Source organism: Mauremys reevesii, linkage group 16 (genome assembly GCF_016161935.1).
Source record: "Mauremys reevesii isolate NIE-2019 linkage group 16, ASM1616193v1, whole genome shotgun sequence".
NCBI lineage: Eukaryota > Metazoa > Chordata > Testudines > Geoemydidae > Mauremys > Mauremys reevesii.
Genome location: NC_052638.1, coordinates 40,601,474 through 40,617,624, shown reverse-complemented (window position 1 = coordinate 40,617,624; position 16,151 = coordinate 40,601,474). Strand labels below are relative to the sequence as shown.

General features: G+C 54.8%; 1 protein-coding gene across 2 annotated transcripts in view; it reads right to left on the bottom strand.

Moving 5' to 3' along the window:
- Nucleotides 1-16,151, bottom strand: part of CDH15 (cadherin 15) — a 30,810-nt gene that overhangs the window by 11,428 nt on the left and 3,231 nt on the right. The window contains exons 2-4 of one of the 2 annotated variants that reach the window (XM_039503309.1): nucleotides 4,380-4,556; nucleotides 3,259-3,414; nucleotides 2,823-2,967 (exon numbers count right to left, since the gene is read on the bottom strand). In XM_039503309.1, coding sequence (XP_039359243.1) covers nucleotides 2,823-2,967; nucleotides 3,259-3,414; nucleotides 4,380-4,556 — 478 coding nt within the window. The remainder of the gene's footprint in view (nucleotides 1-2,822; nucleotides 2,968-3,258; nucleotides 3,415-4,379; nucleotides 4,557-16,151) is intronic. The other variant, XM_039503310.1, reaches the window with a different exon arrangement.

Here is a 16,151-nt window from a genome sequence, read left to right as displayed (position 1 = left end):
AGTCCAAGATATTACCACTGCTTATTCGGGATTTGAGGCTGCAAACAGTAGGACTGAAGAACCTGCAACAGTGTCAGTATCAGAGATGACTGCTGCAATGGTGGATGGAATGACTGAGAAAGCAACAAGATTTACACAACCTGAGCCCCTGGAGGACAACTGCTTGTTAGCTGTGCCAGGATCCCGTTTGTTTGATCCTCCCTGAATGATTTAATTGATTGAGATAATTTTTGCTTTGCCTGAATGTATAGGATGGTGTCCTGATAATTTCCCCTGTAGAACTTGAACCACGATGGTGGTGGAACAGAAGAAAAAACACTCACATCATTGATATTGCCAATGTCTAGAAATTCCTGACTAAAAGGGCATTGAGAACTGACCCTGGTAAAGAAGCAAAGAATTGCACACTGGCAGGAAAAAATTTTGGACTCCTGCTAAAAACTGTGGTATTGATTGGATTTTGGGGTTTATTTTACAGGCTGCACCCTGTGTTGTGGAATTTTTTTTTTAGCATGTATTGCCCTCCCTAATTGGATTGTAAATGATATTACCCCCCCCCCCCATTACTACCTCTGTTTTTTAGAGCCTAATTGTTTTTTGTTTTTAAAGTTTGAGAAAACTCAGCCAAAAGGTTTGTTGAGTATTCTCAAAGGGGGGGGAGTTTATGGTGTTATTTAGGCATAAATTTAGGTAATTTGGGAGAATGGCTTTGAATTTATGTGACCCAAAATACCTTTATGTAAAGTGCTTTGGATCGGGCCCAGGCAGGCACGCGATAGATAGAGAACTTGAAGAGGAAAAAAGGATCGGGCCCAGGCGGCGGGCAACAGACAAGAAGCTTCGAAAACTGGTTGATAACCTTGAGGGTGTAGTTGATAGAGAAGGTAATTAACTACAAGCGAGTAATGTTAGGCAGAGTAAAAGTTAACTGTGATTGCTAGAGGGAACAGCAGTTGAATTTTGCAAAGTTGCTAAAGAGTAAAGTTTTGGTGTTTTTGAAATGTTTGTAAATAAATTTAGGTAAAGTTATTAGTTTGTAATTGTTTGGTTATAAATAATTTTGTTGTATTAGCTGAAGAATGTATATAGTGCTATGTAATTGAAATTGTATTAGGCTTAAGGGCATATAAGTGGTGATGTTTTTTGTTTGTGTTTAAAGGTAGAAGTTAATAGTAAGAACCCTTAAGCTGTGAATAGCTTTGAATTTAGAAGTAAGCCAAGATGCAATTGTATTACTGTAAATGATTTAATTGATGAAGTGATTCCCCTGTTTTGTTTGAAATTAATAAGGGTATTTGTGTATTTTAAGTAATGATTGATTGCCCAGTAGGGGTATATTTGTTTTTGTATTTTAGATAATTGAGGAATATGGATGTTAGCTGCTTAGTATTTGATATACCATGCATTTGTTTACAGAGTTAAATTTATGTTATGTGTTTTATGTTTGTTTGTGGTGTTTATTTGTTTGTTTTTCTGGCCAGAATTGTCTTTTGCGTTTTATGTGGTTTATGTTGTGTTTTTTCTAGGACCCCCACTCCCTCAGTGTCAGTTTGATCGCCTGACATCTGAGGGATGATTTGATAATAGAAGTTTGCCAAAGTTGGTGTGCTATAGAGAAGGGGGGAATCCTGTAGAATTTACACCATTTATTTGTTGTGCTTTGTTTTTGTTTGGTGTTGTTGGGCTTATGTTAAGAATTGCATGGTTATATAGGTTGGCTTTATAAAGTTTTAATTTTGGTTTGTGATAGATTGTAGTGTTATGATGTTATGAGTTGGGAATGTTTTGCTTATGCCTTTTTTCTTATTTATTTTGATTGTGAGAAAAGGCGGGAGATGTGGGAACTTGGCAGATAAGTATGTGAGAGCTGAAGTGTTTAGACTTCAAGGTCGAGGCTAGTTTTTATCTGCTGGTAGGCAGTAAATAGGATGATAAGTCAAACAGGTGTTAGGATGATAATTACCCTATGGGGTTACAGCTGCGGCTGTGTTAATTTTGTTAACCAATTAGCAACTGCTTGCTTGCCTGCTTCAAGAGTATAAAGATGTATGCTGGAGAGAAATAAATGACTTTGCTGCCAATCAAACTGACTGAAGAGCTTTGTTCATATACGCCTGCGATGCAACACTCTAGCAAGGAGTTCCACAGAGTGACAGTGCGTTGTGTGAAAAAATATGCCCTTTTGTTTGTTTTAAATCTGCTGCCTATTGATTTAATGTGGTGACCCCTAGTTCTAGTATTATGAGGAGTAAATAACTCTTTCTTATTTACTTTCTCCACACCAGTCATCATTTTATAGACTTCAATCATATCCCCCCTTAGTCGTCTTTTTTCTAAGCTGAAAAGTCCCAATCTTAAGCTCTCCTCATATGGCAGCTGTTCCATACCCCTAATAATTTTTGTTGCCCGTTTCTGAACCTTTTCCAATTCCAATATATCTTTTCTGAGATGGGGTGATCACATCTGCACTCAGTATTCAAGACGTGGGCATACCACGGATTTATATAGAGGCAATATGTTATTGTCTGTCTTATCTACCCCTTTCTTAATGATTCCCAACATTCTGTTCACTTTTTTGCCTGCTGCTGCAAAGTGAGTGGATGTTTTCAGAGAACTATCCACAGTGACTCCAAGAGCTCTTTCTTGAGTGGTAACAGCTAATTTAGCCCCCATCATTGTACATGTATCGTTGGGATTATGTTTTCCAATCTCCCTACAGGCTGGTGCTGTTTCTTTGTGCTCCTCCTTAGCTCCTTCCGTGTTAGATTTGTGCCAGACCGGTGAATGCCAGGCCCTGGCAGGCTCACACCAAAGGCACCCACCTGGGACGGCTCCCTCCACCACGTGCCCCGTGAAAACCTCCTGCTGGAACAGGGGCCGGTTGTCGTTCTGGTCCACCACAACAATCTCCAGGTCGGTGGGGTCTTCCAGGGTCGCGCCCCCCAGGTCCAGAGCAAAGGCCCTCAACTGGGCACAGGGCAGAGAACAGGCATCAGCCACAGCTCCCAGCTCCTTACCCACCACCAGACAATAGCACACTTCACTGCTGACTTACTGGCTCCAGGGCTGTGCCAGTCCCAGCTGCTGCCAGCAGGAGGCGCTGTAGGGTATGACTGGGCATGCTGGCTCTGGAGAGCTCACACCTATCCCATGCCAGGCTCCCAGCAGGAGGCACTGAGTGTGTGTGTGTGTGTGTGTGTGTGTCACACAGCAGCAAAAGCAGAGGAGGCCGAGCTGCGTGCAGGGAGGGGCCCTTACCCGGAAGCGGTCGTTCTTCTCCCGGTCCAGCATGGTGTTGAGGAAGACCTTCCCGCTCAGCTTGTCAATGGAGAAGATGCCCAGGGGTTCCTCATCCACACCTGGCCCCTTGATGCTGTAGATGACGCCCCCAGGCAGCTGCTTATCCGACTTGATCTGCCAGAGAGATGTGTGAAAATAAACCCACAGGGCTGGCAACCTCTCGCCCCTCACCCATCCCCAGCCAGGCCCCCTGGGACGAGTGCAGGCCCAGCCATCCTGGGAGCAAGAGGTCTAGGGGTGGGCGGCTGCCTGGATCGTCCCCTGAGCCACCCAGCCGCAAGGCGTTACCAGCAGCCAGGGATGCCCAGCACATCACCGGAAGGCGGGCTCAGGCTGGGTGAGGGCGTGACTCAGCGTGTGTGTGTGTAAGTCTGGGAGGGAGTGGGAATGGGTGTGTTTGTGATATGGGGAATGGGTGTGTGCACCTGCAATAGTGCATGTGTGTGTGGTAGTGGAAGTGTGGGAGAGAGTGGATGTGTGCCTGTGCAAAGGTGGATGGGTGTGTGTGAAATGGTGAATGGGTGTGTATGCATGCAATGATTGTCCATATGTGATGGTGTGTGGAGGTGGATGTGAGTAGTGGATGCGTGTGTGTGTGATGGTGGATTGGGGGGGATGCATGTGTGTGTGATGGTGGATGGTGGCTGCGTGTGAATGGGGGATGTGTGTGTGTGTGTGATGGTGGATGGATGTGGATGCGTGTGTGTGTGTGTGTGTGATGGTGGCTGCATGTGAATGGTGGTGGGGTGTGTGTGCAGTTGTAGGTGTGTGTGTACATGATGGGAGGGCTGGGTGTGTGTCTGACACGATTTTGGGAGGGCACAGCCCAGGAGTGAGGGCCAACCTACATCCCTGCCCCTATAGCCTGGATGCTGGGTGACCCCTGAGGTGAGAAGAAGCCCTGTCTACATTTTTCTGCCTCTGTCCTCCCCATGTCTGATGCCCCAGAGCTGCCCTTGCCGGGCCGAGTGGGGGGAGCCTGGCCCGCACCCTACCCAGCCTAGCTCTGGAGCTCTGGAGCCCTGGGCCATTGCAACCCCTGCCGTAGGCTGCTCAGGCCGGGCTGGGGCAGCACGTACCTGCACAAGGAGGTGGGGGATGCGCTTGTGGTTCTCGGACACGCTGATGGGTGGGATCACCCAGGCCCTCTTCACCCTGCTGGGCCCAGCTCGCTGTCGCCACGGATACAGGACCAGGGGGCTGGCGGGGAGGCCAGCCTCCCCCTGGGAGAGGTTGATGCCCTGTTGGGACAGAGGCTGAGGTCAGGTCATCCCTCCGGTCACCCCAGCTGCTGCTTGCTGGCTCCCCGCCCCGGCCTGCCCTCCCCTCCTGGGCAGGAAGCAGTGGGAGTGGCAGTCGGTCATTGCCCCACCGGGGTATTTGGTGAGGGCATGGAACGAGTGATAGCCACGGTTCGGATCCCGGGGCTCAGAGAGGAGCCAATGGCCCTGGGATTTCTCTGAGGTGACGGTCGCTGCCCCGTCTCCTGCGGGAGCCAACGCCAGCTCTGCAGGCTGGGTGCGGCGGGGAGGCTCTGAGTTGAGGCTGGTCCGTCTCCTCCCCACTCAGGCTGTGCTGCCAGCAGTGAAGGGGGCACATGGCTCCAGAGCATGGGGATGCGAGGCAATCCCACCCTCGCACTCAGCCCTGCTCCCCGCCCAGCGCTGGTGGTGGGGGCTCTTCCCAGGGGTAAGGCTGCAGCAGCACCTTGTGCCAGTTTGGGGTCTGTGACAGGCAATGCCCCGTTCCTCCTGGGGGCTTCCCCTCGCCCAGGGTTTCCTCTCTGCAGAGGCGGACCCCTCTCTCCCGCTCCATAGGACTGCGCTGTTTTGGACAGGTAAGGGCTGCCGGAGGCGACAACACCGCTGGCTGAGAACGCAGCAGACTGGCTGTCAGAATCCTTGAGACACCCATAGGTACACCCCAGCACAAGAGCCCCTGGCTATTCTTAGGCGCCGATTGTGGAATTTCCCTGCAAGGGGCGCACACATTCCTACATGCTGTGCACGCAAACAGCCGCAGTACTGTAACCGAACGCTAGTCTGCATTGTACTGTTCTGCTACTGGGTGCTGGAACTGTGTGAAAAGACTTTCTTTTAAGCTAATCTTAGCCACAGCTGTCAGCGCACCAAAGGCTCGTGTGACTGGTGTGCATAAGCAGGCTCTGTAGCCGGTCCATATCCGGCACAGAAATACATGACATGGTGTCAGAAGTAAATTCAGAACAGAAAGAAAACAGCAACCAAGGCTGCAAACAAAAGGAACAAAGCGAGAAAGGTTGCAGGGTCTCATACGCAAACCACTAAGTCCCAGAGACCTGCAGCTTTGACAAACCTTCAGACTGGAAAGAAGCTTTCGCATTACAAGCCAGCCCCACAACGAAACTGAAGCTATCTGGGTATCGTCTCTGATTTATGCCATGGGGAAGCAGGCAGGGCATAGCTTTAGATCCTTTGCCCTTGTTGGAAGATAGTCACTAAGACGACAAGGAAAGGGGTCTGGCTATGTGAGACGCACACTGTGCACCTCAGAGAAATGGGCGTTACGCCAGAGCACATTGTCCCCAGCAAACTCAAGGACCAGGAGAAAATGTTAACTGGTTTACATGAGCTGAAAACTGTGATTTGGGAAATGCAAAACCTGAAAATAGCCCAAACAGGCTGGCTAACCGATTAAAACCTTGTGCAGCAGGTACAACTGAAGAGGGATTTAACCTAGCCACAGAGAGCAAAGCCCCCTCAGCGTGAGACAGGAAACCCAAGGCCCAGGGCAACGTGCGAAACGTGAAAAACAAGAAACTAGCTTAGAAGCTGTTAACAGCCGCAGCATGAGCGCTAACAGGCACTGCTGTGCGCCCCCTGCGGCAAGGAGAGCCCTCCCTGGCATGTCCGTCGGTAACAGAGATGGGCTGGTCACACCGTACAGCCCACACATACTCATCCTAAGGCCCTTTCATGCTCCGCCAGGTATGGCCGAGGTGAACTTAAATAAGTGCCGCCTACTGGCTGAACAGTATAATACCGATTAGAATCCCATGACACCCCCAGGCTAAGAGGAACCAATTCCAGCCCACATGCGCAAGGTGTGGGAAAAGTCTAGCCGGACGGAGATCCGTGCTGTAAAAACATGCACGAAATATGGGCTGTTTGCAGCTGTTTGCAGCACCAAAGCATTCAGGGAGCTGACTCGGCTCACCGACAATCAAGAGCCATTGTTTCTGGGATTCTGCCATTGTGATGCCTTAGAGCCTGCCTGGAGAGGGCAGCTGACTATTCATGGCAAGACAATTGACTTTAAAATTGACTAAAGAAGCTGATGTCACAGAATCCCCTCAGAAGGGATTTACAGTCCCCCTCTAAAGCAGCAGTCACCTGACAGTCATCTGACTAGCCCTGGAAGGATTCTGAACTGCATGGGCCAGTTCACCCCTGAAACAATGTACAAAGACAAAAGCTATGTGTTCAGAGTGTATGTGATCGAAGGACCACAGGCCTCCAGCCTTCTTAGTCGCAGCATGGCAGCCAAGAAGGGCCCACTGAGAAAGGTGGAGGAATGTGTTAGAATATTTTTTGATATTGGTGTTTTGAAAGGTGATCCAATACAAATAACCCTAGAGACACTGTGAGTACATCTCGCAGGATTCCTATGTGGATCTTAAAAGACTTAATGATGCAGCAGTGGAAGATAACATGGGACGACTTCCGCCCCAAAGGGAAAGCAGCTACAGTGTTCTCCAAGCTGGATGCCTCAAGTGGATTCTGGCAAATTCCTTTAGCCAAATAAAGTGCTAAACGGACTACACTGATCACACCCTTCGGGAGATTTTTGCTTTATCAGATTACTTTATGGGATACAGCAGTGTCCCATAGACTTGCCAGAGAAAGATGGCAGAACTGTTACTGAACATAAGTGGAGCTGTTTTCATGGATGATATTCTGATAGATGGCTCTTGGATGGAAGAATACACCAAAACCCGCAACGAAATGCTAAGCCTAATCAGTTAGTCTGAGCTGAAGCTAAACAAGGAAAAATGCATTTTCCGCCTATTCCAAATCAAGATTTTGGGACAGACAATAAGGCCAGAACCATTCCTAGCCCTGAGAAAGTAACAGCAATTTGAGAATTGAATGCACCAGCTAATGTACCAGAACTGAGATGTATACTGGGGATGGTAAATTACCTTGGGTCAACACCTACAAGACCTTTCTACAGTGACAGAACCACTGAATGAACTGTTGAAGTCCAACTCATCTTGGCTATGGGGGAAAAATCAAGAAATTGCTTCCAAAAAGGTAAAAGAAATGAACTGAACAGCTCCAGTTCTTCAGTACTACAGTGTGAACAAACCCACAATGGTCAGTGCGGATGTGAACAGCTGGGTTGTGCATTGTTGTAACATCAGGCCTTTCAGTGGAAGCCAGTTGCATTTTGTTCTCGCACACTCACAGAAGCAGAAAAACAACATGCACTAATTGAAAAGGAGCCTGTCAAGTGTATGGGCATATGGGAACTTGTACAGATACTGCGCAGGCTGGATTAGTTTACAGATAATAGACCATAAACTGCCTTGTTACCGTCATCAGCAGAAAAGACCTGGATCAAGCACTGCTGAGATGCCAGCATATATTGATAAGGTTCATGCAATTTAGCCCAATTGCTAAATATGTTCCTGGGAAAAATCTGGTAGTAGCAGCCACTCTGTCACAGAGCCCAGCATCGCACCCAACTACCTGTGAGCTCAAAGATGACGTAAAGGTGTCCATGAATGCTATGGACACATATAGACTAGTGTCAGGAAAGAGACTACGCCAGCCTCAACAGACACGCAACTTCAGGAAGTTCTAAATCTAAAGGACACTAAGGATGTGATAAGCGACTACTTTGTCGTGAGTGGACAATTAAGTGAGTCAAATGGACTCCTGATTAAAGGCAATTGCATTGTAATTCCAAATGAAATGGGAGGAGAAACTTCATCCATGAAGGACATCAAGGATTAACTAATGCCATGAACAGGCCAACCAGTCAGTGTGGTGACAGGGCATCAGTGAGTACCTGAAATATCGGCATGTGACCATTGCCAAGCTAACAGACCAGCACAACACGAAGAACCTTTAATAACAACACCTTAACCAGCCAGACCTTGGATGGGACTAGCTGCAGATTTATGTGAATTCAGACGATGTCATTACTTGGTCATCATGGACTATATTTCTGGTTATATAGAAATAATGTACTTGAAAGATATAACATGTTGCAGTGTTATTGAGAAACTGAAATGCACTTTTGCTCACTTTGATATTTCAGAACAACTAGTGATGGACAATGGACCACAATCCACTGCAGCAGCATTTAAGTCAGTCTGAATGAAATAGGATTTTGATCATATTACTAGCAGCCCACAGTACCCACAAGCGAATGGAGAGGCTGAGAGAGCTGTACAGGCAGCCAAGAAAATCCTACAGCAGGAAGATCCATTCCTTGCTCCTCTGACTTACAGATCCACACCAATAGCAACTACTGGCTCTATCGCTGAAGTGGCCAGACATGAAGACTGGGGCCAAATTGAATAAAGAGGTTAAAAGAGCTTATGAACACTCTTACAATGGACATCTGTCAGTTAGAGACCTGCTGGGTCTGGACCCTAGTGGCCACGTGCATAGCTAATCGGATGGGGGAAAAGGCGGAACAACTCTAGCTGTTGTGAAGAAACAGAAGGCAGTGCCCAGCTCCTGTGCAATCGAGACAGACAATGGAGAGTTGAACAGAAGCCAACGACATCTACAGTTCGTCCCCCAGAGAGACCAGTCAACGCAGAACACGGAGACCCCGAGGATTCCAGGCCGACCACGAGTCATTGCACAGCCAGATGGTCCAGTGGTTGCGCGTTCGGGTCGGGTCATTAGCAAACCAGTGTGGTTCAGAGACACCGACCAGCCAGCTACACGCAGGCTGCAAAGACAGCCTGATATTGGGAAATAATGGCGGGAATGTAGCACTTAAAGGGGGAGAAGTCATGGAATGCTAAACTCGAACACTGTCCAGCCACTAGGTGGCGCTGTTGGTCAAAGATTGTATTGTAAAGGCACCTCTGTCATACCTGGCAGAGCATGAAAGGATCTTATGATGGACAGGACTGGGGTGTCTAAGCAAGCGCCCTAGCCAGCCCATACCTGCTACACGAGCACACGCCAGTGACCCCTGTGCACCGCTACGCGCCCTGTGCACAAACGGCCACAGTCACACGTGCACTCCCACACGCCTGCACACAGATGTAGTCACGTGCACCACGAGACACCCCTCACAGAGCCCATTACCCCAGCCCAGAGAGTCTCTCCTCCCCCCACCACCTGCCATCAGGGGCGGCTCTAGGCACCAGCAAACCAAGCTGTTGCCTAGGGCGGCCAAATCTAGGGGGCGGCAGGCTGGGCCGGTGGACCTGCCGCAGTCATGCCTGCGGGAGGTCCACCGGAGCCGCGGAGGACCGGACCTGCCGCAGGCATGACTGCGGAGGGGGCGCTCGTCCCGCGGCTCGGCTGGACCTCCCGCAGGCATGACTGCGGCAGCTCAAGCGGAGCCGCCGGACCCGCGAACCGTCCGCAGCCGTGCCCGCGGGAGGTCCGCTGTTCCCGCGGCTCCGGTGGAGCTCCCGCAGTCATGCCTGCGGCAGGTCCGCTCGTCCCGGGCTCCGGTGGACCTGCCGCGGGAGCTCAACCGGAGCCGCGGGAAGAGGGGACCGAGGAAGGGCGGCGCAGCACACCGCGCTGCCTGGGGCAGCCTATTTTCTAGAGCCGCCCCTGCCTGCCATAGAGCACCCAGGGAAAAAAATTAACAGGAGTTTAGCACCCACGGGCAGCCAAGATCCCCTCCCTCCCTGCCCTGTACCTCCCGCCCACCGCGATCAGCTGTTTCGTGGCGTGCAGGAGTCGCTGTGGGGGGGGGAGGGGAGGAGCAGGGATGAGACGTGCTTTGGGGAGGGGGTGGAATTGGGTGGAAGCAGGTGGGGTGGGGTGGGGGTGGGAAGAGGCGGGGCAGGGTTTGGGGAAGGGGTGGGGTGGGAGCAGGGGCCTGGGGTGGGAGCCGGGGTGGGAAGATGTGGAATGGAGTGGGGGGGGGGATTTGAACATCCCTAGGGCCCAGAGGAAGCTGGCACCTGCGCCACCTGCCGCCCCCAGCCTGTCCTCGGTGTCAGCATCCAGCTCAGCCCCTGACCCCTGTGTCCAGGCTGAAACCACCGTCCAGGCAGGAGACGAGTGGCAGAATCTAGAGCAGCTGCTGCCGAGACATCACAGCCATGCATCTCTGGAAACACAAGAGCCCTTTGTGGTGGGGCTTCAGGGAGCAGCTGCGTGGGCCTGTGGGAGGTGGAGGGGTCTGGAGGGGCCCTTTGGGTTTCAGGAAGGATGGGGGCTGGAGGAGGGGGCTTTCTCCGGCTCTCACAGGGCAACAGGGGAATAGCAAAGAGAGGAGATGTGATCGGGGCCGGACTCTGGCCTCAGTCCCCCCGACCCAGGAGCCTGCAGCCCAAGGCCCTGGCAGCACCTAGTGATGCTGATTGAGGGGCATGCGTGGCACAGGCACGTGGGCAGACAGCGCCTCTGGCGGCTGAAGCGTCCCTTGTCATAAGCAAATGATGCTCTTGGTGGGGAATTTGTGAGCTGCCTGCAGGGGGCCTCGCTGGGTCTGTTGCACATGAGCATGATGGGTGTGCTCCTTGCACACGCGCCATGCAGGCTGCACCCTGCTTGGGTGTGTACTGCCCCCAGACAAGTGTAGCAGGAATTCTGGGCAGGTGTGTGACTGGGCACTGCATGTATGTAGAATGTGAACTGCATGCTGTGTGTGTGTGTGTGTGTGTGTGTGTGTGAGAGAGAGAGAGAGAGAGAGAGAGAGAGAGTGTGTGTGTGTGAGAGCGCTGGTGTGTGATGTGTGTGTGTTGCAGGTTTCTCTGTGTGTGTGTGTGTGTGTGTGTGTGTGTGTGCGCGCGTGCCCAGGCCAGTGTGGGTGGGGTTGCTGCGATGAGGCAGCGGTGGGTGCTGTTCTGGGTGCCCAGTGCCCACAAGGACTGGTCGCCCGCACATCACAGCACCAGACTGAGACCCCCACGGCTCATTTCTTGGGCTGAAGCGAATGGCTCCTGCTCCAGCCAGACTCGGGGTCGGGTGACCACATGTCCCGATTTTATAGGGACAGTCCCGATTTTTGGGTCTTTTTCTTATATAGGCTCCTCTTCCCCCCCCCCACCCGCTGACCCGACTTTTCATATTTGCTGTCTGCTCACCGGGGGCCCCGTTGCTCAGCTGGGCGGAAGAGGGAACACACCGATCTTGGGTTCCCACAGGCCCCAGGGGACGCCAGGGCGGGGAGGGCACACACAGCGTCAGTCCTGCTGGCTATAAATAGAGGCAAGTGCCTGGGTGTGTGCTGGGAACACGCTGCCAGGATCGCAGGCAGCTGCGGGCGACCTCGGGGCTTAACCCGGGGGTTTAAGCACAGAATTCAAATAAATCTAAAGGCGAGTGGAATTCAGGGGGCCCTCAGCACGGAGCCTGGGAGCAACCTCCGGCTCCCTTCCCCCACTTGGGGCAATGGGGCCTGCGCTCTGCTGCCTTGGCAACTCAGAGCCCCCCCTTGGGGCGGGCAGGATATGGGAACCCCCCCATACAGGTATTTGCTGAGGATTCACTGTTCCTGACTGGACCCCACCCACCCCCATGGGGCTTTAACAAAGTTGAGGGAAGAGAAAGAACAAACAGCACTGGAGAGTCAGATGCTGGACAGAATCCCCCCTTTCAGCTCTGCTGGTGCCCCTCACTCCTGATCCATAGCCCCGTTATCCCAGTTCCGTGCCCCCCAACTCTGCCAATGCCCCTCAGTCCTGATCCATAGCCCCCATTATCCCAGTCCCATGCCCCCCAACTCGGCCAATGCCCCTCAGTCCTGACCCATAGCCCCCATTATCCCAGTCCCGTGCCCCCCAACTCGGCCAATGCCCCTCAGTCCTGATCCGCAGCCCCCATTATCCCAGTCCCGTGCCCCCCAACTCTGCCAATGCCCCTCAGTCCTGATCCATAGCCCCCGTTATCCCAGTCCCGTGCCCCCCAACTCTGCCAATGCCCCTCAGTCCTGATCCATAGCCCCCGTTATCCCAGTCCCGTGCCCCCCAACTCTGCCAATGCCCCATAGTCATGATCCGCAGCCCCCCATTATCCCAGTCTCGTGCCCCTCAACTCTGCCAATACCCCTCAGCCCTGATCCACAGCCCCTGTTATCCCAACCCCCGTTATCCCAGTCCCGTGCTCCTCAACTCTGCCAATGCCCCTCAGCCCTGACCCACAGCCCCTGTTAATCCAGCCCATGCCCCCCTCAGCCCTAACTCGCAGCCACCCTTCCCCAGCTAGTCCAGTCCTGAGCCTCGCGATGCCCTGCAGAGGCCCTGCATTCCTGAGGCGCTGCTCCCTGGTAGTGGCGGCTGCTGGCCCTGCTACCATGGCATTTAAGACCCAGGGAAGCCTTTTGCTGCTTCACTGACTCATTCCTCCCATTCTAAGCCCATTTTTGGTAAAAAAGTTGCATCTGAGGCTCTTGTTGTTCTGGGCAAAGCCAGGTGGGGCTGGACACGTGAGTCACAGCGGCTGGGGTCACACTGCCCCGTTTCCCACCGCCAGCCACAGCTTGGGAGCACTGCGCGTCCCAGTGCCCCAGAAAAGCCACCGTCCCACCATTGCCACCCCCAGACCCCGCAGCACCGGGGGGGTGTGTTAAAGAGAGGACGTCCCCCTGGCAAGAAAGCAGCTTGTCCCAAGGGACCCGTCTCCCGAACGCCCTGAGACGAGCTATGCTCACTGACTCAATCACCTCTCCCACGAGAGCCCCCCAGCCAGGGTCTGTGTGTGCAGTGCAATGGACCCCACCCTGCCCGGGGCTCAGTGGCAGCTGCCAGGGGCTGGGGTGAGGCCTCCCTCGGAGCAGGTCTAACGGGAGCCCAATGGACTCCCGGCTCCTCCAGCCCCTGTGGCTCGCTAAGCACTGCTGTAATGCAAGCACCAGCCGAGCTCCAGCTCAAACGCATCGAAAGCAGGCTGGGGATACAGAGACGGCCAGCAAGGGCGGGGCCAAGCCCTGGCTGGTGCTACCGTACGGCACGTAATAACCAGCAGGCGTACTGCCCCCAACGCGCTGTCCATGCAGGGTGCTGCTCCCACGCCGAGCAGGGTCGGGCTGTTGGCGGTGCGTTCTGGGGCCCGGCTGGCTCAGGGCTGCGGGGCCGCCCCCCACCCTCGGCTATCCCATTGCAGGCCAAGCTGGCCGTGCCAGACACTCTTACCCGCAGGTGAGGGGGGTGCTGTGTGGCATGACGGGGGCAGTGCGAGCTCGGTTCCTCGTGAGCCAGCGTCCATCCAACCCGATGGGCCAGTCCAGGCCTCGAGGGAGGTGCCGACTGATTCCGCTCCAGAGCTGCCCACTCTGGCAGGGCCGTCGGGGCCTGTCCTGTGGGTGGCCTGGTCCCCAGAGCTCCCAGGCTGGCACCTGGCAGCAGTTCCTGCCTGCCCCCATCCTGCGGTGAGCCCACCCAGGGCTGCAGCCGAACAGAGCCTGGGCTGCCCCCAGCGCTGGAGACACTGAATGGCTGCCCAGGCCCTTCCCCACGACAGGCTGACTGAGCCACCGCAGTGGGCCTGGGGGTGCTCTCTGAGTACCCACCCAGCTGGAGCAGGCGGGGTGTGCTGGGGCACGCCAGGCAGCTGCTGGCCAGGAGCCCACTCACACATTCCCTCAGCCTGGGAGAATCGCACAACTGAGACGCTGCAACCACAGTTCCCGGGGTCACAGAGAAGCCACGGAGCCAGGGCCAAGTCCCTTGGCTCCCAGCCCCAACGCCGCTGCAGGCCATGGCCAGGCACCGGGCAGGGAGAGCCTCTCTCCAGAGGAGCTGCTAAACACACTGGGTTCTGCTCCTCTGGGAGCTGGCCTGCTCCTCGCAGCACAGACACGGGGCGGGGGGAAGGACCCAGTCGCCTCCGTCCTTGGGGCTTATGCACCAGAGAGGGGCCCAAAGCCATCGCACGTCTCCTGTGTGTTGTTGCCAACATGCCATGTTATAACCCGCTGGAGGTTCGACGCCCACAGGCCAAGGAGGTTGGGCCGTGTTTCCTGGCAGGGGGGCATGACGGAGGTGGGGCAGCTTTGCAGAGTCCCATGGCACCCGTTTAGGGCTCAGTAGGATGCCCACAGGGTCTCCTATTGGCGTCAGTGTTGGACTGGGCCTGGCCGTGACTGCACACACCTGTGGGACGTGCCTGGGCACTTGCAGATCACTGGGGATTAGCCCGCCATGGCAGTGAGCGTGGGGACACTTGGGCGTGTGGTGCACAGACAAGGGACTGAACAGGCGACCCTACGGCTCTGCACGGTAGGTACTGAAATCCAGGAGCAATGGAGGGAACACACAGGCTGGGGATGTTTCTCCCAGCAACAGCAGAGGGACCCAACTTGGAGATGCAGCACCATGAACCAGAACGCCCCCAGCCACCCATCTCAGGGACACCCTAAGATGGCCACCACCCGCCCTCAGGGCCCCATCCCTCCCTGGCTCCCACCTTCCCAGGCTGCGTCACTGAGCTCCGGGGGGCGTCTTGGAGTCCTGGGCCTGCCCCACGCCCTGCCTTTGTACTGGGGGGGGGGGCATGCTGGCGGGGGTGGCTGGCGGGGTCAGCACCTCGGGCGGTGCCACTAGGACACAAGAGGCTGGGCTTTGGCTGTATCTCTGCTCCCCTGCTGGCCCCCGCCTTAGCTATGAGCCCTCCCCTGGCCACACCTGCTTTTCTACGCGCCGAAGACCAAACGCCCCTTCACCAGGAACTAAGGCAGGGAGCAGGGGGAGGGGAGTTCCCCCCCCCCCCCAATAATTCAGTTCCTTGCTCAGAGCAGCCATTTTTAGAGCTAGCATGAATTTGACCTTTGACCCTTCCAAATAGCAGCCACACACGCTCCCCGCTCAGGCCTGTTTGGGCCCAGCTTGGGATTCCAGTGGGACAGCTGGGCAAACACAGCCCCACACTGGCTATAACCACAAGCTGCATGGACCCCCCTCCCACGGAGACACTCCCGCCCCGTCGCACACTCATACCCGGCCCTGCACACCCATCGTCCCCAGCCTGTTAGCCTGGCCCGCTCCACAGCCACCCGTGCATGCTGGACATGGCCAGTGGCCGAGGCCCGAGGGGCCTGTGCTGGCTCCGGGCCCCGCACCATGCGAGGCAGCGAGGCGGGTGGCTGGCAGCCCACTGCCCCCTGCCCGAGGGAGCTGGAGGGATGGGGCAGCAGGCTGGCTGTGCGGTGAGTGCACTGGGTACCGTCTTGCCTGAATGCAGAGCCCAGCCCCTGGGAACGGCCCAGCTCTGCCAGGGCACAAGCCTGGCTCCCACAGCGCCGCCGCTCCCGGGACGGCAGCCTGGAGGAATGCTGGGAATGGCCTCAGCTCTCCCGAGGGGCCCTATGCCTGGGGGTGTATAAATAGCTGCCATCACTGTCCCCGTGGCTGCAGCGGGGACACGGCAGCTGGGCCAGGCTCACCGTCCTGCCAGGAAGAAGCAGGGACTCCCCGATACAGGGTCACTCTCTGCAGGCTTGGGCTGACTCTGGGGCCATTTGCCTGCCCCCTCCCCCCCACTGGAGATATAGGGTCTGTCTACACGGCAGTAAAACACCCACGGCTGGCCCGGGCCAACGGGCTCAGGCTGCAGGGGCTACACAATTGCTGTGCAGACATTAGGGCCTGGGCTGGAGGCCAGGCTCTGGGTCCCCGCGGAGCGGGAGGGCCAGCCATGGGTGTGCATCGTGGTGTAGACATG